Consider the following 24538-nt stretch of genomic DNA (forward strand, 5'->3'; position numbering starts at 1 on the left):
TCTTCCGATTCTTAGTCTCATCCCTCAACAAAGGGGCCTTGCTGACTAGCATCCACTGTGGCTAATACACTTACTACTGACAATTCATACAACCACACTTCAGAAAAACACAACTATCACTTCAAAGAGAAACATTTCACATTGTGTTAAAACCGTATTTTAGCCAGTGATTGAGAACAGGGTCTTAATTCAGCTGCAGAAACACATCAGCTGTGTGTGGAAAGATTTGATTTGGAAAGAGGAAAAATTAAAAGCAGAAGGTGGAAACGGTAAGATGCACCCCTGCTGCTTTGTTCACAGCTCTCATGGCATAACCGAATGCACAAATATAGCTGACACATTGACTAAATCTTCACAAAATGTCTTTTGGCTTATTGTTCAATGTTTAATTACTTCTTTTGAAAATTCTCCAGAGCTGTTTTTAGGCATGCATGAAAATTATAAAAGTGAAAACTCCTTTCATGCTGTTGACATGAAAAAGGTGTTGATGCTTTCTTGTCTCTTTATAATTTTCAGAGCTTTTTTTCATGAACATGTCCAGAAATAGAAACCATTGTAAGCAGAGAGTTACCTCAGCTTAGAGGGTGTGATACTGACAGTAACTGATCTAACGGTCTCCATACAATCAGGCATTTACCAAACATGATAGATGGTTTTCCCCCCACTTTTATGCTATAATGCAAAAAAGAATTCTTAATGAGTCGGGAGTAAATCAAACTATTATTTGTGAAAGATGGATGATTGTTATTTTTATTGTACAGTAAACAAATAGAACAATTCTGACTTTTAGAGTAAATCTAAGTATGATTTGTTATCCTCTGTTTTTTTCTGTTGTTCAACATTGTTTAAAAATCATCTTTTATCATCCATCATACTTTTGTTTCTTAATATTTTTTCTAAGACATTGTATCAATATCACTTCTTCACTGTGGCCTCTATCTTTCTCTCTCTCTGTCGTCTCAGAGTTTATCAGAGCTTCTGGCGGTGGTGCGTCTTCCCTTCATCCACCCGTCCTACCTGCTCAATGTGGTGGATAACGAGGAGCTGATCAAATCATCAGAGGCATGTCGGGATCTGGTCAACGAGGCCAAACGCTATCATATGCTGCCCCATGCACGGCAGGAGATGCAGACGCCCAGGACTCGGCCGAGGCTATCTGCTGGTAAATACACACACCCACCCACACACCCACACACACACACACACACACACACACACACACACACACACACACACACACACACACACACACACACACACACACACACACACACACACACACACACATACACACACATACATATGGGGATACACTGATGTGTATCATCTATGACCTGAGTGACCTCAGAACAAGATGGAGTTGAGAGATCTTCCACCCACCTGTGTAGGTTACATTCCCAGGATCCATGCCCCCACACACACATCCACTATTCATTATCCATATTTCACTGCAACACACTGACATGGAGGTTAGGTCTGCACTGAATCATATTGATTTTAGCCTACAACTATAGAGCAATTATATAGGGCTTTTTAATATTCCCCACACAACTACTGAAAATACTTATAAGTAGAAGCGTCACAGAGGTCATATTTCCAAATGTTAGCACCACTTATCTTTACACAGTCAAACAAATGACTGCTGTGGACGAGCCTGATCTCTGTTACCCTGAAAAGATGAAAGTTAACCACCAGAATGTCTTCCTGGAGTTTTGTGGGCTTCTAATTGCAGACTCTGTTACAGAAAACCAGCACAGAAACATTGCTTAAGAACTTCTCACTCCAGCTCAGCACAGTCAGGTTTGTCCTTGCTCTAAGTCACCAGCCAACCATTCACAGTCCAAGCCAATGAAGCCCGTGTTTGTTTATACTGTAAAAAACAAAGAACCCCTTATTGCGGTTAAAAGGCACCTGCAAATTTCCTTTTGCAATTATTTTTTTCCCTCAGGTCGACCACGACTCCATTCTTTCCCCTGTAAAGAGCTGACTAATTATAGTGTCTGCATGGTATTATGAGCCTCACAACACCTCACCATTAAGCACAAGTTATTTTCTGCTTGGTAGGATAAAGATAATTGCCTAACAAATGACACTTTATGGAGAGATTAGTTTACCAGCCAAGACTGTTGTATAGCCATTTTATTCACCAGTAAACAAACAACAGGGGATTTCATGAAGTATTTTCACATCTTGAATCAACTGTGATGCAGGTGCATGAGGATTCAATAATAGTTGTGTTTGGAAAAAGGACATTTGTGGTATTACAGGTGCATCCAAAAAAATTAGAATAGCATGAAAAAGTTATTTTGTTTCATAAATTAAAACAAAAGGGTAAAACTTTGTAAATTCTGATATTTGTGATTTGTAAAGTTAATTAGTTAAAGTCTTAGTTTGTTTTAATGTGGATGATCATGGCTGAGAGCTCATGGAAATCAGAAATCCAGTTTCTCAAATTATTCAAGAAACAAAAAAGTCCACCTTTTGAAGAGTAGACTCATTTACACACCCAGTACTTGGTTAGGGCATGACGGAAAAAGGCATGAAGATTAACACATATGGCTGACACCAGCAGATGACATAGCACCCAAAATTATCACAGACTGCAGAAACTTTACTTTGGACTTCCTACACCTTGGATTATGTGCCTTTCCTCTCCTCCTCCAGACTCTTGGACCTTAGTTTTCAAATAAAATGACAAATTTACTTTCATCTGAAAAGAGGACTTTAGACCACTGCCCAACAGTTCAGTTATTTTTCTCATTAGCCCAGATAAGACGCTTCTGACGTCTCTGCTTCAGGAGAGGCTTGATATTAGGAATGGGACAGTAGTAGTTCCTTACCTGAAGACCTGTTTGGTGGCTCTTGATGCACTTACAGCAGCCTTATTCCACTCCTTGTGAAGTTCTCCAAAATTCTTGAATCACCTATTCTCGACATTCTCTTAAGACTGTGGTCATCTCTGTTGCTTGTGCACCTTTTCTCCCCATGCGTTCCCTTCCAGTCAACTTTCCATCAGTATGATTTTATACAGCACTCTGCAAACAGCCAGCCATTTCAGCAATGACCTTCTGTGGCTTACCCTCCTTGCAGAGAGTGTTCATGATAATCATCTGGACAACTGCCAAGTCAGCAGTCATCCCTGTGATCATGGTTGCATGTAATGGACTGCACCAAAAGATACATGGTATTCAATCTGTTGGAAAGTGATTTACTCAAACTTGAAATGAAATATTATATTTTGAGATATTTATTCTCACATTAATTTTTTTTGTAGGCCATAATTATCAAATTATAGATAAAGAAATGCTTTACAATATTTAGTTTGCATATAATGACTTCAGAGTACCCAACATTTTCAGGTTCTTGCACCTGTCATCCCTCTCCTTTTCCTTGATCTAATGTCAGAATAAGCATATTCTGTCAGGGCTCATTTTCAGTGTTTGGTTTGTGCATGTCCTCTGCATCCTACAGCCTCATTATGCAGGCTGAAGTGTGTATTGATTCTCAGCAGCTTGTGGCTCTGTACAACAGAATTGCATAAATGCATAAATGCTGCTGGGATGAATACATTTATGATGCATTATACTGATGACCCAGTGATTTGAAAAATATGAAAACTTTCCCCACCAAGTTCCAAACTCCTCTGATGCTGAATTTGTTATGAAACTCAGTATCTGGGTTGAGTGTTTTATCATTGTGTTGAAGTTTTGGTTTCAGCGATTCATGTGAAAAATGGTGAGCTTTGATGATGCACTGCGCTGTAGCACACATAAATAAGTACAAAAATGTACATTTGTATTTTTGTATTTTTGTATCAAAATAGACCGCAGTATTACGGCCTGACTAATGTGTGTCCTGACTATGTATGTGTTCATAGGCAGTGTGCAGCACTGGACAGGGTGAGCTCTGCACAGTACAGTACAGAGCATGCTCAATGGGATTGCAGTGTAGACATTTAAACTGGAAAGTGTACATTCAGGACAGCACACACATAAAAAAGAGAAAACTAATGAAAGATTTTGAGGTTGTTGATGCACAGATGATGACAAAGTGAGGAGATTTAGGAGAACAGGAGTGGTCTATATGCAGTCTGAGAGCGAGATAGAGAGAGAGCAGGAGCCAGAAGGTTCAGAAGTAAAATGTGAAGGGCAGAAATTTGATTACCTTTTTTTTCTTGAGCATGCGCTTTATTATGTAAGCAGTCAGAGAGTGTGACGGTGTATTTTTAAATGTGCACAAGCAGATGAGGCACCACCTGAGCTGGGTTGATAAGTCTGTCGAGCAGAAAAAGAAAGAAAAACTGCCGTCCGTGAAACATTTCTGCTGAGAGCAGTCCATCTGGAAGCTGGAGAGTTGTGTGTAGATGTGAGTGTATAGTATGTGTGTGTGGGTTTGTGTGTGTTTTGACAGTTACAAGAGTATGCCTCACACATGGTCTTTTTACGTGTGCTTACACTCTTTCAACCTAGAATTTAATTCACTCTTGTGAGACAGATTTTTAATTATCACTCTTTCACATTTAGACCATATCTGTTAATTAAATGATGGTAATACATCGAATCCAGGTGGTCCCTTAACATTCATTAGTAGAGCATTTCTAATATTACATATATGAGAAGACTTTTATAACTTGGTACGATGAAAAAAGATGATACATTGGCTGATATGAGTTTGAATGTTTTCACATTTTAGTTCTGGCATAGTTTTTTTTTTATGTCAGACCTATATTTTTAGTTTCATGTTGTATTAGCAAACTTTTCAGGAGGGCAGGGGTCATACAGCTGATAACTATGTTTAAAAGTGTCTTGTTTCCTCATTTGGACAGAAGTGTAATGGTTGAAGTGATAACTTTAAGACTCTGTGAGTCTCTCAGTGTTTTGCGTTCTTTATGTGTATCCATTAGCAGCTAATTGTTTAATAAGATTGTGGATGTGAATCTGATTTATCTGTCATAAGACTTTGTGGGGATCAGAGGATTAAAAAGCTGTTAGAGCTGAGAGTTGACTCACAAACTAACTCCCAAGATGCACTCTGATTTGTTTCATCTAATTGACAATGTTGAGCCAAAAGAGAAAAAAAAAATCTGAATTCATGCTGTTTGTGTGTGTGTGTGGCAGATTCCATACATTGTGTTCCCATTTCCTTCTCTCCACATGTCACTCTGTGCTCAGCTCGGAGGGTGGAGAGCAAACTGTTAACTCAACCCAGCCAAGTGGACTAGCACTCAGACAAATGAGCTGTAATGATGAGGAGAAACAGAGGTCTGACTCAGCTCACTGTTACTCTTTCTCACTCACACACGCACGCACGCTCGCAAGCACGCACGCACGCAAGCACGCAAGCACGCACACACGCACGCACGCACGCACGCACGCACGCACGCACGCACGCACGCACGCACGCATGCTCGTACGCACACACACACACACACACACACACACAAACACACACACACACACACACAGACAAATGAGGTATACACACACACATACACAGACACACACACACACACACACACACACACACACACACACACACACACACACACACACAGATAAGAGTTTCAGTATGCAGCAGGTTCACTCCAGCTGCAACTCCATTCTGCTCCAGCTTTTTATCTGTGTGATCCTTCCTTGTTACCAGATTACTCAGTTTAAAGAACAAGATGTCTTTCAGCAGGGTTTAAGCTGCTCTCAACATCATGTTTGGATGTAAATGTTAAAAATTCTCTATGTTCTCACATTACTGCAACAGAAGGCAGGCCAAATGCAATGCACTTTGCGTTTCAAAAAAGGCTGGATTCCATTTGTTCAGCTTGAATGATAACTTGGCTTGCATCCACAGTTTGGAGACAATAGCACCAGACTGTTCTGTGAGGCCCAAAATCTATATGTGTGTCATTCATATACTTGTTCACTCCTTTGCCAGACTGCACATTTTTAGAGACTGGCTACAACACAGAAGTAAGCAGATCAAGATTGTATGGAGCAAATGAAGCAATCTGATATAGTATTGAAAGGGCAGGAAAGGTAAACAGAGCAGGTTAGAGAGCTGGAGGGAAAGGTAGAGAGATGCAGCTTTTCACCAGAGAATTATAATATGACTTTTGATATTCCTGAAGCTTATCAAAGAAATCTGGTGCAATCAAACAGATCTATATCTCTACATTCTGTAGGTGTGATGTGGAGGAGGTAAACCCATGACAGAACATCTGGTCTGATAGTCTGAAGGGGCTGCAGCCAAATTTCAGGATCTTTGCACTTGACCCTTTGACAAGTGACCGCTGTCAGTCTGAGCTGCAGAGGAGAAGACAGAGAGAGGGCGAGGGAGGAAAGAGTGTATTAAAAAAACTTGACTCACTTTGTTCCCAGAGCTGCAGTTCATGCTCAGACCCAGAGCGAGCAGCTTTTACAGGACCAGCTCCTTGACTTGCTGTACCTGCTGCAAGGCTTAAAGTCTTCTTCAGCCTCAAGAATTCAGCAGACAGTGAACCAGGTTAGATCTGTATCACTGCAAGTGACAATACTGCAGGTTTGGTTCTATAGATTATGCATGCATGTGGGCCTATGCTGTCTATTCATGATGGATGGGACTTGATGCAGTACATGGAGATGGACAGAAAATCAGAGGGCACTACTTCCTGCATTGAAATATCATTTCAAAAATGTACACAGGAACATGTCTCTGCAGTGACACTGTCCACGTTGCCCAGAAGACATCTGCAGAACAAAACTTCAACTATTTCCAATTGGAATATTTTTTTGGTAGAAAATAGACCACCAGATCTTTCATAGTAACATCTGTGGATCATCCTGCATCAGGGACCTTGGCCTAGATAGACAACCCACTCTTGAGTTTTTAATGTGCAGACAATTGGTATAGATCTTTGGAGGGGAGATCAGACTTCTCAACAACAACATACAGAATCAAATTATCTTAAAATAATTCAGCAAATCTAAATTATGTTTGAAAGCTCAAGAACAGTAAGTACAATATACTTGGATGCAAGATTGTTTGAGTCTGTTGTTTTAAATTAAGGATGAGTTTTGTAGCTGGTATTTGCATTTACAGGTGAATTCACTAAAACTGCTTATATCAACCTTGTAGAGTAACTACAAGGTGCCAACGTGTGTGTCTGTGCAACTTCATCCAACCCCACAAAATCCTTTTGACCGTACCTGCCAGAATATATAGCTGGTTAAAGAAAGGTCACAGCAGGCAAATGAAAGTGCACAGCCTGAAAAGCAGGACGCTGTGAAATAGATGAGGATAAGAGTATAATGAAAAAATAGCAGAAACTCCTGGGATTTTTACTTGTATAGAAAAGGAGAAAGGGCGATCACGTAAAGTCTGACTTGAGTTGAGAAATAGGGAGATGTAGAAAGAAAGAAGGGTTAGCTGCAGGGTAAAAAAGGCGAGGAATAAGGAGAGCAGGGTCACAGCAGGGGCCAGAGAGCAAGAAGACACATAACAAGGTGAGATCCGAGCCAGTGTGTCAGTGAGAAGAGGACACAGCAGCTCTAGATAGGCTACTCTAAGCTGAGTTTAGTTGGGCAGTAGCAGTTTATGAATGTATCTGTAACTATTTTTATCTGCGTTTATTTTGTTGTTTTAATTATTGCTGGGCACCCCTGGAGAGAGCTCGGTCTCAACGGGTCCTGAGGAGTGCAGCACTTAAATTTAAGCACAATTAGAAATTCATAATGGAAGCATAGAGTTATGAATAAGGCAACTTCATTACAGTTGCACATTAGCCAAAAAAGACGGTGGTACAAAGGAGCATCTAACTAAGAACTGATGTACTTGGTTATAGGTTACATGGAGGCTGCCCTTTCCTGAGAAGTTAAAAATGTAACTAAAGGTCAGTAAGAATCAGGAGAGGGAAACATTTTCCATCCAAACTGCCGAGGGTATAAACTCTGTCAGAATAAAAACAAGAGCTGTCAAGACTTGGTTATCCTCTTATCCCCAACCCCTCATCTCCATCCTCCCATCCTTCCAACCTCCATCCCTTCATCCCTCCACCAAACTCTCATCAAACCTCTGACTGACTGACAGTCGTCCCTGTGAGGCTTCATTCCTGAGTTAAAACTCTCTCCCTCCCTCCCCCCCCCTCTCTCTCTCTCTCTCTCTCTCTCTCTCTCTCTCTCTCTCTCTCTCTCTCTCCCTCTCCCTCTCTCTCTCTTGCAAACACACACACACACCAAAACACACACACACACACGCAAACACACACACACACACACACACACACACACACACACACACGCGAAACAATCTGATCCAATGCCATGACTCCTCTGTCAGCAGTGCAGCTCTCCTGTGTTGTTGCGTTCTGACAGGCCGGTGTTGGGTTGTATTATTTTGTGAATGTGTTCAGGGCCTTAAGGGGTCAGAGCCGCACAGCAGCCTCATAGTCCAGATGTGAACTCTCTCTGACGTGTCTGTCCGAGCGGAAAGTGCTGAGAACAACCTGCACATGTGCACTAGGTAGTATTAAAGACCTGCATGTGAACAGAAGAAGAATTAAATACTTTGAATCAGCATGTGAAATGCCTAAGTTGTAAGTTGGTCTTATTAGACAACTTATGTTGGAAAATTAAATGGAAATTTCTGTTTTTGTAGTATTACATATTGATATCATCAGGCTTAAGTAGAAAATAAAATTCAATAAACATGCAGCAGGAGGATAGTTATTTCATCTACATCTTTAATAATAATGTTACTAGAGAATTAAATTTCAAACAGTAACACACTGATTAATGTACACATAGAGAAAGGAAATCCTGCATTGGCTCAGACATAAACACAGAAAATTAAAAAGTTAATTTAGGCAGTCAGTATCAACAAAGTGAAACAGCTAATGGGGTAAAAGAGAAGGAGGAGAAAAGAGATTAAAAAGTTAATCCTTAAAGGCATGGAAAACAAACTTTTAAAATGCAAATTGAAGTTAAAGAACTCAAGTGATAAAGAGAATAGAATAGAGTGCAAACATGCCCAGAAATAGCAGCAAACTAATCATGAAGAAGAACCATAGCAGAACAAAGTCAATATAATTAATGTGCCTGTGAAAGTTTGGTTGGAGGCTCATGAGAGAGAAGACAAAAGCTTTTTCTTTTTTCTTTCTCTCTCAAAGAGCGGTCGCTGTATCTGTGACTGGCCTATAAAGCTACAGTCACATTTATTAGCTGTGTATCCAAGGTCTGTGGGAGGTCTTAAGGGTTGTTTGAGGCTCACAGTCCTGGGCGTGATGCCATGAAGCTGTGACAACGAGCTCATGATGAGAATGGATTCATCTTTAGTCCTTTTTTGTATCACTCAAAACTCAAACAGCCCTTTAACTCGTTGCCAGAAAGGGCAGCGTTGGCACAACTTCTACCCCTTCCATATTATGTCATGATAGACCTTTATTTAGCTGTGTACCAGACCTTCATCTATGTAGTGACACTGTCATGATTTTTCCTGAGATATTAATTAGTTTTTTCACTATGCAGAGGAACACATACAAATCTCATTGAAGAAAAAGAGCAGTTCAGCTGCTCAATCATGACTGTGCACTCAGCCATGAGTGTGTGTCCACAATATTTCTAAGGCAGTATTCACTGCTCTGTGTGTGTGCTCAGCTTCATCAAAGCCTATTTTAGTTTTTGTATTTTCCTCTTTCTACCTTTCTCCCTCTCCCTGAAAAAGCTTCCGTTTTACCAGCTTTTAAGAAAAACAGAAGCTCAAGGAAATTTGAGGGGATAGTTTTTCTACTCAAAGCAGCAAAAGAAAAGTACAGCAGCTTATCAATGTGTATTTCAGGAGACAGTCCATACAGAAAAATACCAATCCAAGCAATTTAACCAGTTATAAGCCTGCTTCAAGTGTCCAAGTATTAGCTTTCTCTACCTTCCATCTATTCCCTCCTACTTTTTGTTCCTTGCCTCTTTCACTGGCCCTTATTGACCAAACGTGCGTACAACGGAAAACAGGGTGTACAACCATTTCCACGCAAAGGTCGGCATTTATCAATTTGAACGTGAGCGGAGGATACACTCAAATCCCACACCAGGTCTCAGTCCAGGTCTCAATTAGAAATTACACCAAAAATTTATTTTACATTTCGCTCTTTAATCGATCCTGTAAACTGCTTTTGAAATGACGTTGAAGCTGTCAGCTGATTTCTTCCTATAACAAATGTTTGTTTTCTTTATCGATTTACTTCTACGATTTAAAATCTACAAAGCTTTCAGTACCTATCAGCTCTCCCATGTGCACAGTTAACTCTATAGAAAATATTGTTCAGGATTTAAACAGAAAAACATAAATATGTAAATTCATCATAGGAAACTGACTCCAGTGCACGGTCTCCAGTGCACCTTTCTTTTTACAGTGATCTTAAGGTCTGCATTTTCCCCCCCTGAATATACAGAATTACTTATATTAAAGTCTCTAATAGTTTCATATCACGTATGAAAATGTTAAAACTTCAGTCTGAGTTCAGATTTGAAACCCACGCTGTTGACTGCTGCAATGATTTTCATCCAGGCGTGTTTTTTCTGATGCCTCCTTTCAGGCTGCCAAACAACAAAGTTGTATGTGTCTACCTCCCTTGCTATGGCGTCGACCTCCAGATCAGACAAGTTGCCTGTTTTTGCCGTAGCGCATCCCTCCCATAGACTGTATAAATAATGGACGTAGTATCCGTGACGTCACCCATTTGTTCCTGAGAGCTGTTTTGAAGCCAATCGACGGCGGCAGCCATGTTGAAAATGTGGAACTCAACCAGGCATAGTGTGATGGAGTTTGAGTCTCCTAGCCAACAGCGATGTGTTCCCGTCCGGGAGTCAAGTCGGTCATGTCCTTATTTGGACAAAAACTAGTAATCTTAATATCTTTTGAACCGTCGCGTTAGAATAAAATCCCCCCCCCTGTACAGTATGTGCCCATAGAGAAATTAGCTATGTAGAGCCAAGCCGTTTTTTGAACCAGGCTGTAAACATGTTTATTGTTTAAAGATTGTCTTTTTTGAATTGGTGTCTAAGTGGTTTCCGGTGTTTTCCTCATTTCTCGAGGAATTGCAGTTTATAACACTTCCGCATGGACTACATATTTTTAGACTGGAGGTTGCCGCTTGGTCCCTCCATGTCAAAATTCTGTGGGCGTTTCTGGGTGAACTATGAATAATTAGGGCCGTGATATTTAAATGACGATTGTTTTCAGCCGCCACATTTATGAAGACCTGATCATTCCTACGCTGGGATTGGTCAGATACGAATGTTTCATAAACCACACGTGTGTCCTGTTGTAAGACCAATTCTGTGCTCAGATCTGCACCCGTTTTCACACAAGACTAATAAATAAGGCCCACTCTCTCTATCTCCTCTTATCATCCTCTTTCATCTCTCCTCTCCCTCTTTCTTCCCCCTCTGCCTGCCTGCCTGCTGCTTACAAACACACAGCTAATTTCTGTTCAGCGGTTCGTTGTCTTGTCCGCTCTCTGCAGCCTGCTGCTGAAACCTGAGAGGACCTGAGACACACATGTGGCAGCCTGCCAACCTACTTGTGTGTTTTAAGATCACTGGTGTCTTTATCCAGCAGCTCTCTCTCTCTCTCTCTCTCTCTCTCTCTCTCTCTCTCTCTCTCTCTCTCTCTCTCTCTCTCTCTCTCTCTCTCTCTCTCTCTCTCTCTCTCTCTCTCTCTCTCTCTCTCTCTCTCTCTCTCTCTCTCTCTCTCTCTCTCTCTGTGTGTGTGTGTGTGCGTGTGCATGTGCGAGTGCGTGTGTGCGTAGGTGTATCTGAGAGTGCAGATCGACTGGGGAACAACAGGGTTGAGTGATGATTGTGTGTTATATATATATGTATACTTTTAATCACACAAGGTTCTCCCCATGTTTGACTATTTGAGACAATACACATCTACAAAAACAAATGAACACAATCCATCCTATCTTTTGTCTCTATAACCCAAAGAGTGTATGTTTCACAGCGAGCGTATTGACAAGTAATTTCTTGGTCAGTGTATTATTTATTGGAAGAGAGAATAAGAACGCTGAACAGCATCCAAATGAATGACAGCCTCATCAATCTTTATAATTGAGTTATGGTTTCCTTTTTCACTAAGTACTTTCCTGTGTGCAAGAGGAATCTTTCCTGTTCTGCTGTTTGTTTTCCTTTTACCAAAAAGCTTTTTACGCAGAGAAAGCCAATGCCATTCTAAACTCAGAATAGGAGACTTATAATCTGTGGCTGCTTGTGTTAGTGCTTGCGCAGCCCATCAAGGTTCTTGCCTGAACACTAAAATGTTTTAGAAAAGTTCTTCTTTAAGGATGCTGTTGTTAGGTGTTCAATAATGCTTGCCTTGTTCCTGAGAGCACAGAAAAACTCAAATGTCAAGCAACAAGCTACAAAACATGAAACCTGTTAGTTATTGCAGCACTCCAGCATCTCAGTGATGCTTTGATTCAATCTTGGCTCGTACATACTTGTAGAAACCTTCACTGATGGCCTGCTTTCTCTCCACTCTTTTCTTTCTTTGTCCATCCCATCATTCTCCTACCTCCTCCTCCACCTTTGTCCTGTAGGTGTAGCAGAGGTGATAGTTCTGGTGGGAGGGCGTCAGTCGATCGGGATGAACCAGCGCTCCCTGACAGCAGTCACCTGTTTCAACCCCCAGAACAGTAAGTGGTACCCGCTGGCCAGCCTGCCCTTCTACGACCGAGACTTCTTCAGTGTCATCTCAGCTGGAGACAACATCTACCTGTCAGGTGAGCTGAATGTACTGCAGGACAATTGTAGCTTTCCTGTCACAGCATTTAGTGACACAGAGCAGGAGTACAGTGAAAGTCTCGGGTTTATTAAACTGAACTGAAACAGTTTTTAAAGGATTTTAGGTTTCTCATCTCTTACTCTAGAAATGTGTAGACACTGAAGATAACTTTGATGTCGTTCTTATCAAGAGTTCTTTAAAGAATAAATTTCATGTTTACCTTGTTTGGAACATTTTTCTCAACTTGATCTCTTTCTCTCTGGTTTTACAGTCACTGCAGTTTTCAGTTTATTTAGTTCCATAGCTACATACTGTGCACTCTGTGACTCTATGAGACACCTTTAAGTTGTTTCTCCAGAGATAGACTGAATTTCTCCCTCCACGGTCCATTTGTGTCAAAATCCTGCTCGGTGCTCAGACCTTGACATCGCGCTAAGGAAATGCAGCAGGATTTGTCCTGCATGTACCTCTCCTCTCTCTCTTTCATATAAATGTAAATTTGTGTTTGGGCGTTGGAACAGGTCTGCATGTGTCCACTGGGAGTCAGACAGCCAGAGGAAAAATCAGAGGTGTTCTAGCCAGCCAATCAACAGACTCAGCTCTGCAACCTTCCTCAGACTGAGAAAGCAGAGTCACTGAGTCACTGCTAGTGTAACATGTTGAACCACACAGCTAACTGAGAGCTGAAACAAACACAGTGTAGATGGGTTCCTGGTTTACTTGTAGCAAACAACTTTACTTCAGTTGAAAGGTGTCAGTCTCTTACATGTTTTTAAGCTTTTAAGCGAATAGATAGTTGAATCACTATGAATTATTGAATTCCCATCAGACTTGGAGCAGGACTTGCCTGGTGAATCATGATAAGGTACGATAGGATATGATGCAGTACGATACGATATGATATGATAGTGGTACCTGGCCCATAATAACAATAGTAACATAATACAGCACTACTGTGACACTGCGATCATCTGTATATTGCAAGGTACAGTCGGGTACCGTAGCCTAGTGTTCAGATAAGAACGTTGATGAGCTGCGCAAGCACCTTGCCCCTTTAAGGCAAGAAGCAGGAATAATGCTTTTTTTCACGACACCTGGATTTGGTTTTGCTAAGATAGAACGATGTTCATGTTTTTGTTGTTGTTTCTCTAATGTTAGTTTAAATAATACAATTTTCTTCGGGTCCTGGTGGGTCACGCAGGACTCCTGATACTTTGTCCCACCCCCGAATCAGATTGTATTACATGTGCATCTCAAAAAATTGATTTTCGTAAAAGGTTCAATATTTAACATGTTATTTGATTAAAGGTGACATATCACGCTTTTTTCATCAATATATATTGGTCTAAGAGGTCCCCAAAACATGTCTTTAAAGTTTATGCTCAAAAAAACACTTTGAAATCAGATTTTGGCATGCCTGAAAATCCCTCTTCTTCAGTCCTCCTCAGAACACTCTGTTTTTTCTCTGACCACGCCCCCTCAGGAAGTGGATGTGCCTCGGCTGTCCAGCACGTTGATCTAATGTTTACATTTTGGCTGAATATACACGCTGCTCACAGATCGCGTTACTTCAACCCTCTGAATCTGATCCAGAATCTGATCCTGACGGAGAGGCGCCTGTAGCAGGACCTGTCTGAAGGATTGGTCACAGATTTAGTGTTTCTTGTTGTTTTATTTATCAGTATGTCGACGTGTGTCTATGTGGCTAAACTAACTAGCGCTAGCACTTATCCATGATAAATAAAAATCATCCACTAGATCTTCAAATCTGCAGACGTGGGGAGTAAAACCGACCTCTGCCAGAAAGGCAGCAGGATCTTTCTGAACGATTGGTCACATATTTAGTGTTTCTTGTTGTTTTATTTGTCAGTATGTCGACGTGTGTCTTGGTACACAGCTGCAGCTACGACATGTAGCTATGTAGCTATGCTAACTAGCGCTAGCACTTATCCATGATAAATAAAAATCATCCACTAGATCTTCAAATCTGCAGACGTGGGGAGTAAAACCGACCTTTGTGTTTATTAAGACAGCCTACAACTAGCATGCCTCCCTCCTAAGCTCCTTGTTACCACACATTTGTGCAGGTAATGAAAAACGGAGGGGTTGAGTTGTATTTTATACATTCTATGGGCTGAACACTGGCTCCGAGCTCTGACTCCGTGACAGACCGGATATTGTTGTTACGTAACAAAAACATGGAAGTCTGAAACGGCTCGTTTCACACACATTTACAGAAAGGTGGAGAAATCAGAACAGGGCGGAATGGATTTTTTTCATTCTCGGGGGGTTTGTAGACATGCCAGGGAAACATATTTCAGGTAGAGAACTATTAAAAAGTCCATTTTGCATGATGTGTCACCTTTAATTTAAAATTGTATATATTATAGACATATTCAATTAAAAAAATTACAAGCATTGAAATTCAAATTGTCCTTGTCCTATATTCCAGGTGGCACAGAGAGTGGTGTGATGGTGGCTGACGTTTGGTGCTACATGTCTCTGCTTGATAACTGGAATCTGGTGTCCCGGATGACGGTGGCTCGCAGCAGACACAACAGCCTTGTGTACGACGGAAAACTGTACACCATCGGAGGACTGGGAGTATCAGGGAACCTGGACCATGTGGAGAGGTGAGAGTCACACAACATCAACAGCAGCTTGTCTCCAAACAACCTCAACCCCAATCTTCAGCAACTCCCAGCGGATGTCTGCACAGTGACACACAGCTCTAACCTTGATCTGATTGCATCCTCATAATCTGTGCAGATGATTCTGCAAAATCAATAGTAGATGCTGAGAAATTCAGTTTGAGCAATAAATATCCACACTGTAGGTGGTCGGTCTTGCAGTGGTGTGGTTCAGCATATTGCAAAAATGTTTGGACAGGTTTGTTAGCATTTTCTGTGAGAGCAGGAAGGTGCAGAGGAATGATTCTGAGCTGGAGCGCATTGAACGATCACAGCTGTGAGAGTCATTGTGCAGCAACAGAGCACCTCTTGTTTGTGAGTGAGAGGACTTTCTTTGAGAGAGCAGTGGCATACTGTGTCTGATTCCATCCACTTCAGCATTGACACTTCATGTGAAGGTCGTCCTCTGTGGCCTATTCAGCCAGCTCTATTTTCTCTGATTTTGTCAGTTTTTTTTCCAAAACTCACCAGATATAAGACACGACATAGACAGTTTCATTGTGGAGTACAATGAACTTCTACTTGAATAACTAAAAACTTGACATCAGATTTTTCAGATTCGATAGTCGTATTCACACCTCTTGATTTGTATAACTGTGCCCTTCATTTCTTATTTCTCCTCTAACCTGGGCTGAGGAGTGAGTTTCAGCAGAGAAGCGTCCTCCTCCTGCACAGCAGAGCGAGATGAACCAAAGCAATCAAAAGAACATTACTGGGTATATTAGAGCAGGCCGCTGCCGCTCATTACCTAGCAGCTCAATTGATCCCAAAGCTGCTCGCCATGCACAAACAGTCCTCCAAATGAAACAGGCTAATTTGATATTTCCCCATAATGCTGCCTCACAGTGTTGTTGTGATGGGGATAGATGGAATATTTGCCCTGTAATGGATACGCATTTGATTCCTGTGTCTCTGAGCTGCTTAATTTGAGAGCTGACGGTGCAACAAGGGCATTCAGGGCTCCGAAGAAATTATTTCACCATGTGACGTTTGTATGTGTTCCTCTGTTTGTCATCATGAAGCTTCTCTGATGCCCACAGCGACTGGACTCAGTCATTAGCATGGTAGAACCTCCTTTGCTTGGTTTCAAAGCCCTACAGCTGAAGTACTGTAGACAGCAGCCAGGAATGAATATCCCAGACACCAAGTAAAACAGCTGAACTACTAATAGTTAGGAAGAAAATGTTTGATGCTCTGGCTGAAAAAACTATTTATAAGACAAGGTCAGGGTCATATTTGCTGGCCTGTTAATTTAAAAGCTGATTTGTCTCTCAAAATATTTGGACGAAAATTGCGTGAAGTCACCATACTTGTTTCTAAGCAACCCATGCTTTTATTCTTCTTCTACAATAGCTAGGTTGAGCAAAAGTTGAATTGAAATCAGATGCTGTTTATTTAAATTGAGTACATATTACATGGAAGGTGATGGGCTTCAGGCAAGGGAGGGTAGAGTCAAGATAATTTCACACTTTTCTATTATATTGAGATTTTTTAGTGTGTAAATAATGCATGATAATGACTAAAAATTAATCATTCATTTATTCACATCTCCATTTCAAATGTGTTGTTTGCATACTCTACCTTTTTCTAAACGTGATATATTGACCTGCTGTGAAAGCCTGTAGCGGTGACTGTTTTGATGGATTGTGGGTTAATCAGCTGGAAAAACACTAGCAGTGTGAGCTACATTACATGTTTACGAGGAGAAGAATATCTAACTTTATTAAATGTGAAGGTGGGAGTTTTTACTGAGGTAGAATTAAGGCTCTGGAAAGGCTTAAAATATTTTTCATCCTGCTTCATATGAAGCCAGGTTTGTATTCCCAATATTATCTGCAAAAATACTTCACCCTAAAGCTCATGTTGGGATGTGTAACCTCATGAACTGGTTATCTGCTTGTAAGCTCTTCAGATGTCAGACCAGTGAGAGCCTCCTAGCCAACAGCTATGTGTTCCTGTCCGGGGGTCAAGTCAGTCATGTCCTTATTTGGGCAAAAACTCGTAATCTTAATATCTTCTGAACCGTCGTGTTTGAAAAAAATTCACCCCCAGTACAGTGTGTGCCGATAGAGAAATTAGCTATGTAGAGCCAAGCTGTTTTTTGAACCAGGCTGTAAACATGTTTATTAATGCTGCAAAGATCGTCTTTTTTGAATTGGTGTCTAAGTGGTTTCTGGTCTTTCTGCAGCCAGCTTCAAGCGGATTCTCGATGTATTGCAGTTTATTACACTTCCGCATGGGCTTCATAGTTTGAGACTTGGTCTCATTGGTTACCAAATGTTCACAAAGTGTTATTAAAAGAATAGGTGATGCAATACAATGATAAACATGCTCTTCTCAAGCTGATGAGTAAATTCTGGATTTTTTATCCATATTGTAGTCAAAACCCTGTTTCCTTGGTTCAATATAGAACTACTGTATATATTTTTTCCCGTTTTACACAACTGCCAACTATTTTCTTCTTCATCCATTGAAGTACTTTTTGACTGTACAGCTTCATATTCTGATAGAAAAAGACCACAGAGTTTTTGTTTGAGTCGTGCTTGGTTTCATTACATAAATCTAATCGCTGTTGTCGATCATCCAGATCACTTTCAGTCTTTCTCTGGAGTCATTTGTTCCAAGCTGCTTTGATAAATGAGCCCCATTAGATGCTGATCCTTTATTTTGGAGCTAACCACCAGATTTGGCAGGAGTGTCTCTGCTGTGAGACTCAGTTGGCTCTACTGCAGCTCAGGACTGTTGGACCAAAACTCTAAAGATAGTTGAGACTCCAGCAGGGAGGCAGCCAGTCTACATCCGGACTAAACCCTGACCAGAGGAGATAAGAAAGCTGGTACTCAAACATTTTTTGTTACCTCCACACAAAGAGGAAGAGCTACACAGGTCTCTAGAGCAGTTTGTGATATGGAGAGAGCAGAAATATTCAGAAATCATTAGTCAGTGTGTGAAACACCACCTTGTTTGATATGCAGATGGCTGCTGGGGATTGAATCTTGAACCTGAAGGTAATGAAAAGGTACTTTGCCAGAGTTTGATTTGATCTGCTTGATAGAGTGATATATTCACAGATTGTTTACACACACAGACAATATTTCTTGTTCCCCAAGTGTAAGTACATGTGTTTGCCTCTGTGCACACACTTGTGTGGATTTGTATGTATGTTACATCACCTACCTTCAGCCCGGGATCCTCACCTTCCATCATCCCTGCTCTTAATTTGCAGTCCTTCTTGCATCCCTCATTCCTCCATCTCTACATCCATCCCGTTGAGAGTTTCATGCTCCTAGCAACAATTATGTCTTCAGTCAGAGCCATTTCAAAGCTGGTTGCAGCCTTTCTTTGGAACAGCAAGAGGTTCAAATCAGCACTCAGAGGAGTGAGCGGGCTCATTCCTGTATCCGCTCTCCTCACTAATGAGTGACAGATTTTTAGGGACAGGAGCAGTTGAGTGCAGGAGGCTTTTAACTTATAATCAGGTATCCTGGGCCTGCTCTCTCCTTTGATTGTTAATCCTTTGACAAACTCGATATGATTGCAGATGTTGAATAAATCATGGATGTCTAATGATGTGTCAATCACAGATGGTTTTGTGGCATTATTGCACACTATAGCCAGGTAACTGCATCCTCCAAACTCTGTGACTTTAATGAGTGAAGACTGTTAGAAACATGACATAGAGTACAGCAGCTAGCTTGTCTCATTGGGGATGGTGTACAGTTTGGATAACAAGTCTTGAGAAGAGAAGAGCAATTGTACTCTATTTTTTATGGCTAAAAATGAACTTAAAGATTGCAGTATATAAATGTACGATTCTGTACAAAGCTATTTAGAGAGCTCCATTATTTATGTGTTGTTTTCAGGTCTATTTACTGGCAAATTAGTTGTTGCTGTATAAATGTCTGCATTTTATCACTGTGTGCTAATATTCAGATGTCTTGATTCTCCAACATCTTATCAACATTCATCCCTCTAGCAATTCTTTCCTCCAACTATTTTTTGAGTTTAACTTTTTCCCATAAAGTGGTATTATACAAGTGAAAGTGGGCCATTTCAAAAAGTGGTGGCTCATTCTAAAGATTGGGACCTATCGTAACGCCAGCAAATCTTGGCAGGGCAGCGCTGGATGCTCCTGGGAAATGTAATCAACTCAAACTTGACGAAGAAGATGCAGTGAGATGGAGATTCAAGCGTGATGTTTAATCACACTGAAAGCCAAATTAAGTCTTAGTCTTCTTTGGGTAGCCCCCTGAACTGACAAGTTCTTAAGTACCCAATATTGCAGGTGGTGTGCATGAGGGGATGCCAACCACAGAGAGAAAGGTCCCTTCCTGTGGGACATCAGGGGTGGGGGACCCCTGGCTCCTCTTTAGGTTGTGGTAAGGAATGGTTTACCCCCTAGCTAACTGTGAGTATGCTCTCTCAAAAGAGATTTGTTCTTTTGCTGGTAGGACAAAACAATCAGGCAGAGTCAGAAGGAGAACTGGGTATATAAATGCAGCAGTCAGTGGTGATTATGAATTGTCATGTCTCTGTCTCCATGTCCACCCTGCTTACTCCTTTTCATTTTATGTTATGATTCCAAATCAGGCAGATCATCACATCCCTCTCATATTTCCCTCTCTCCATGCCTCCTATCCTCCCTGCTTTTTTTCTTTAACCACCCTATCTCCTCTCCTCTCCTGCGTCTTCTGTCCTGTTGCTCCCCACCTCTCCTCACAGAGCTCATTAGGTGGCAGGAGTTGATGGGTGTATTTGGGGCCTGTGGGTCCAGAGATGTGCAAAGACAGTGTCTCCTCTTCATCACCTTCTAATGGGGCACTGAGGTCTCTGAGAAATATAGGGAGTCGATGCTAAAAGCAGATGTATGTGTGTGTAGGCATGCCTGACAGCTATAGAGAAACACTGTTGAGCAGCAGCAGCTGTGCCTGAGAATGTTATTAATGAAAGACATAGAGAAGCTATGGGAAATGAGCAGTATAAGCTGTATGTGCTTCTCCTTCATCAATTAATAAGAGGCTAACACTTTCAACAATTTCTGGCCTTTGCGAATAATAAGACTTTTCTCTCATCTTCCTTCTGCTTCTGTGCTTTCTTCTATCCTCCCTGTCCTCTTTCACCTTCCATCTCTCTGCATCAAAACACACAGAACCACACAAAAACTGTACACTGCCCTTTTCTGTACCTCTTTCTTTTCTATAAAGCAGCCTTTCAGTCATTCATGTGGTCAGCCTGGTTACAGCAGAACCTTTCTGGCAAATTATCTGCAGATAAGATGTGACAGATGCATCTGAGATGGTCCACAGCCAGCGCGCTGCCCCCTCAACTGGAGGAAGCAACGACTGACCTTTAGAACACACAGTCTGGGCAAACCCTCAAAATATCCAGACACCAGCATACAGGGTGGTGTTGCCACTGGAGGTGGAGGGGTTGTTGTTATATATAGATTTGTCCTGTTTGTGCAAGCCAAGGTCAAGGTACTAACCAAGATAAGGGCAGACGCTGTGCTATTTTCAACTTTTGTGTAGATTCTCTTTGCTTGTGTGTGTGTTTGAGTAAGCATTTATATCATTTTAAGTGACACAAATGGAAGTCATTTCTCTATGGGCCCTATTAAGGAGCCAATAGGAATCCATCTAGCTGAAAACCCTCTCTGCATTCTATGTGTATGTCTGTGCAACGATTTTCCATATTAATGCAAAGTCAAGGTCGTTCCTACATAAATCATTTTCAAATAATTTCTAGACATGCTTGAGGCAAAGCCTAAAGGATGGACATGTGTGTTGGTTGGTCTTGGATAATTTTTTGTTAGTGCTAATTAGCAAATTATACATGATACATGCTAATATACTTCACTTGGATTGTAAATGTGGTGTACATCATATTTGCTTAACATCATTTGAGCCTGGAATTAGCATTTAGCTCTAAGCACTTCTTTAGAATGGCACAACAGAGCTGCTAACATGGCTGTGGACTCTCAAGCTTGTTTCTTATAGCCAAGATTAAAATGAAGTTGCTGAGGACTTAAATCAACTGTGACTTTAGAAACCTTTCCGTTTTGTGTCACAGCTTGCCTTTGTGACTTCCTGCATTTTTTGAAATACTTGACCCAGTTGTAGCTTTCCAACAACCTACAAAAACCTCCCACAATTAAGCAACCTCAAGTTTTGTCTTATTTTGGATTGCCTTGTCATTGGTGTCAATTTTGTTTTAAAGAACCCCCACCCTTCACAACACAGAGCTGCCCTACATGTCTGCTCTCAACACTTTGGTAATGAAGTGGGGTCTCAGTCTTCCATCTCTCAGAGCAGTAATTGATGTACGACCTACACTCTCGTCCCCTGTCCTACGTGACATTCCCATCCAATTAAATCTGTGCCTGCACACACATTCTCACACACACTCAGCCACACTAAAAGAGGACACACTTGTTATCAATATAGCTCCTTGAATTCTCCTCCTGATAGTCTTTCAAAGGTGCCTCTTTGAGCCTTTGAGTGTCATACAGCATGTCTGCAGTTTGTCTACATGCTAAACATGAGCATATTGTGTCCTCACACTTTGAGGAAACAGACTTTTGTGCTGAATTTGTTCATTCACAGGGATTATGGGTAAAGCTGTCAGCCAGTGGATGAATTCCTCTCTGTCTCACAAGGATTAGCTGAAGGTGACACAAAGTTGGCAGGTCTGTGTCCATCTGTGTTTGTATGTGCTGCTGGTGTCCCCTCGTATGGGCTGTTTTTAGCTTTAGATGTGCTGCAATCCATCAGAGTTAATGAGCTGTGTGCTACGTATTCTCTCTACAGTCACTGCAGGGACTGCTCTTTGTGTGAGAATGTTTTTTGGCTGACCTTAACATCAGCTGGTCTGTTGTCCATACTGAGAGCAAGACAACATCAGCTCCACAGATGTCATCATACACAGCCTGCCAGATGAATCATGAGTAAATAATAAGCAAGATTGCTTTGCCTCTCAGGGTAATGAAAGAGATTCACAAGTTTCTGAATGTGAAACTCTGTCAAATGCTGTGGCTTGCAACCTGGAGGTTAAGAGCTTTTCTAGGGGCCAAAGGTAAATTTGATGAGTTGTAAAACCTGGTCACAGTTCTGTCAAAACCATAGTCCTGACCTTGTACATTTGAGTGCATGTGACAGAGGTCCTAACCAAGATCTGTCCAAGACCATCTTTAAGATTGTGAAATAATGCCATTATATAGTGTTAATTTCTATGAAGACTTTAATATATCAACAAATTGAATCTGGTGGCATCACTCAAGCTACTTCAGATACAAAGAATAGTTGTTACTGGTGTTTACATCTGTAGCTGGTTGGTAAATCTGCTGGGTTTCTGATTCAAGGAAGTTGCTTCAACAATGATTTTGTCTGGATTAGAAAAGTCTGGTGTTTCATTTTGGTTCCAATTTGCATGTAACCATTAATTCTGAAATACAACATTTTTGCATGGATGCCTGACTTTTTACAAGATAAATGTTTTTTTTAACTTATATTTTATTTGCTTTTCTTGATGAGGTTACATCAAAATAAACACATTATACAAACTTTGGTGTCGGTTAACAAATGTCAGTTTAGCCTCCTTTAAAATAGTCCATTCTCTTCAGACTTTTTGATGGGTTATAAAGTCAGTCCACTTTTTCCATTTTCCTTGGCAGGCAGATTGTTGAAGTCTTAAATTGTGTGTAAAGTTCTCCACATCGTGTAGTTTTTCCACAATGTCCAACCAGTTTCTCTGAGTGGCGGGGGGGTCCTCTTTACACCACTTTCTTGTTATAGCTTTCTTTGATGCCAGCAATAGTATTCCAACCAGATAAGTGCTTTTTGATTGGACAGTGCTACACAACTCAGAAACAGTTTATTCTGACAGTAAGGCATTTTCATGGCTTTGAACAGAAACCACAAAACGTGCAGAACAAAATATTCCTGCATTGGAATGAAAAGCTTGGTTTCCTAAATGAAGCTACATGCATGTCTAAATGAATGGCTTATGAACAAGGATGCAAATCCACAAATTTACATTCTGAGCGGTGCTGAGCCCTGCCTCTAACAGGTAAGGCTTAATAGATTTCACCATCGGAGAGTGATAAGTAAACATGGGGGAGAGAACACGGGTACAAACAGCTGTCACACACAGAGCAAACCAGCGAGAGGAACAGAGGTGCATACAAACAAGTTCTAATTAAAGTCTCAAAGCTGCTGTTTTTGTTTCCATCTTCAATAATTTACAGTCTGCTTCTGTTTGTGAAGTAGAGCGGAGCAAAAGGCGAGCTTCTCAGTTTTAATCCTTTAATGTTTATCCACCTCTATGTCTTTACACAAAACACCAGATAAGTATTAAAATGTTAAGAACATAAAAGCATTCCTGGTACAACTCTGCTAGAGCCGTTAACCTTCAGTACACATGTTAGCTGTGAAGACTGTACATTGTTATGCACACAACGCTTCAAAAAGGCAATTATCAGAAGTGTGCATGTCTCTTAGCAACCATTCACTACAATACATTTACGCTAATAGGACCTATATTTTTTTATCAGATGTGAGATTTTTTCAAGGATTAGTGATAAAGCAGATGGCTTTAGATTGAGGATTTAGCTGGTTAATCAAAAGTTTTTATCCTTCAAGTATAAAGATAATAAGAACATAACATTTTCCGCAGAAAATTAAAGAACATATTTTTGGCCAACAATATCCTCATTCAACCAAAGTTCATGCAATGAGGTTGCTAATGTCTGTGACTATCAGTGCATTTAAACAAAAATTAGTGATGGTGGTGTTTAGGAGATGTGTGTTTGTACCAGTGTTTGTGCCCAGCAGACAGCATGGTGACAGTGGAGGCTTCACAGTTTTCTTGAAGATGCTCTGGCACAAAGAACACAGAAAGACTTGCATCCCTCCTCTTTCTCTTCTTCTCCAAAATGTTTCTCAATTTTGTTCATCCATAGGAGCATCTATTCCCTGACTTGATATACTGTACATTCAAACTGATGCATACAAATCTTAACCACAATCTTTTTCGTAAGTTTTCTCCTTTTCCCTGCCTCTATTATCACATTTCCTTCCACAATTCTTCCTTTCAGTCATCGT

The 24538-nt window shown here is 40.9% G+C and overlaps 1 protein-coding gene across 3 annotated transcripts in view; it reads left to right on the plus strand.

The window, feature by feature from the left end:
• Nucleotides 1–24538, plus strand: part of LOC117824068 (kelch-like protein 29) — a 168947-nt gene that overhangs the window by 127462 nt on the left and 16947 nt on the right. For all 3 annotated transcript variants that reach the window (XR_004633529.1, XM_034699433.1, XM_034699434.1), the window contains exons 9-11: nucleotides 964–1162; nucleotides 12566–12748; nucleotides 15203–15383. Coding sequence is in view for 2 of the 3 variants with exons in the window: in XM_034699433.1 (XP_034555324.1) it covers nucleotides 964–1162; nucleotides 12566–12748; nucleotides 15203–15383 (563 nt within the window). In the remaining variant the exon portion in view is untranslated. The remainder of the gene's footprint in view (nucleotides 1–963; nucleotides 1163–12565; nucleotides 12749–15202; nucleotides 15384–24538) is intronic.

The sequence above is a fragment of the Notolabrus celidotus genome, chromosome 13 (assembly GCF_009762535.1).
Source record: "Notolabrus celidotus isolate fNotCel1 chromosome 13, fNotCel1.pri, whole genome shotgun sequence".
Taxonomy (NCBI): Eukaryota; Metazoa; Chordata; class Actinopteri; order Labriformes; family Labridae; genus Notolabrus; species Notolabrus celidotus.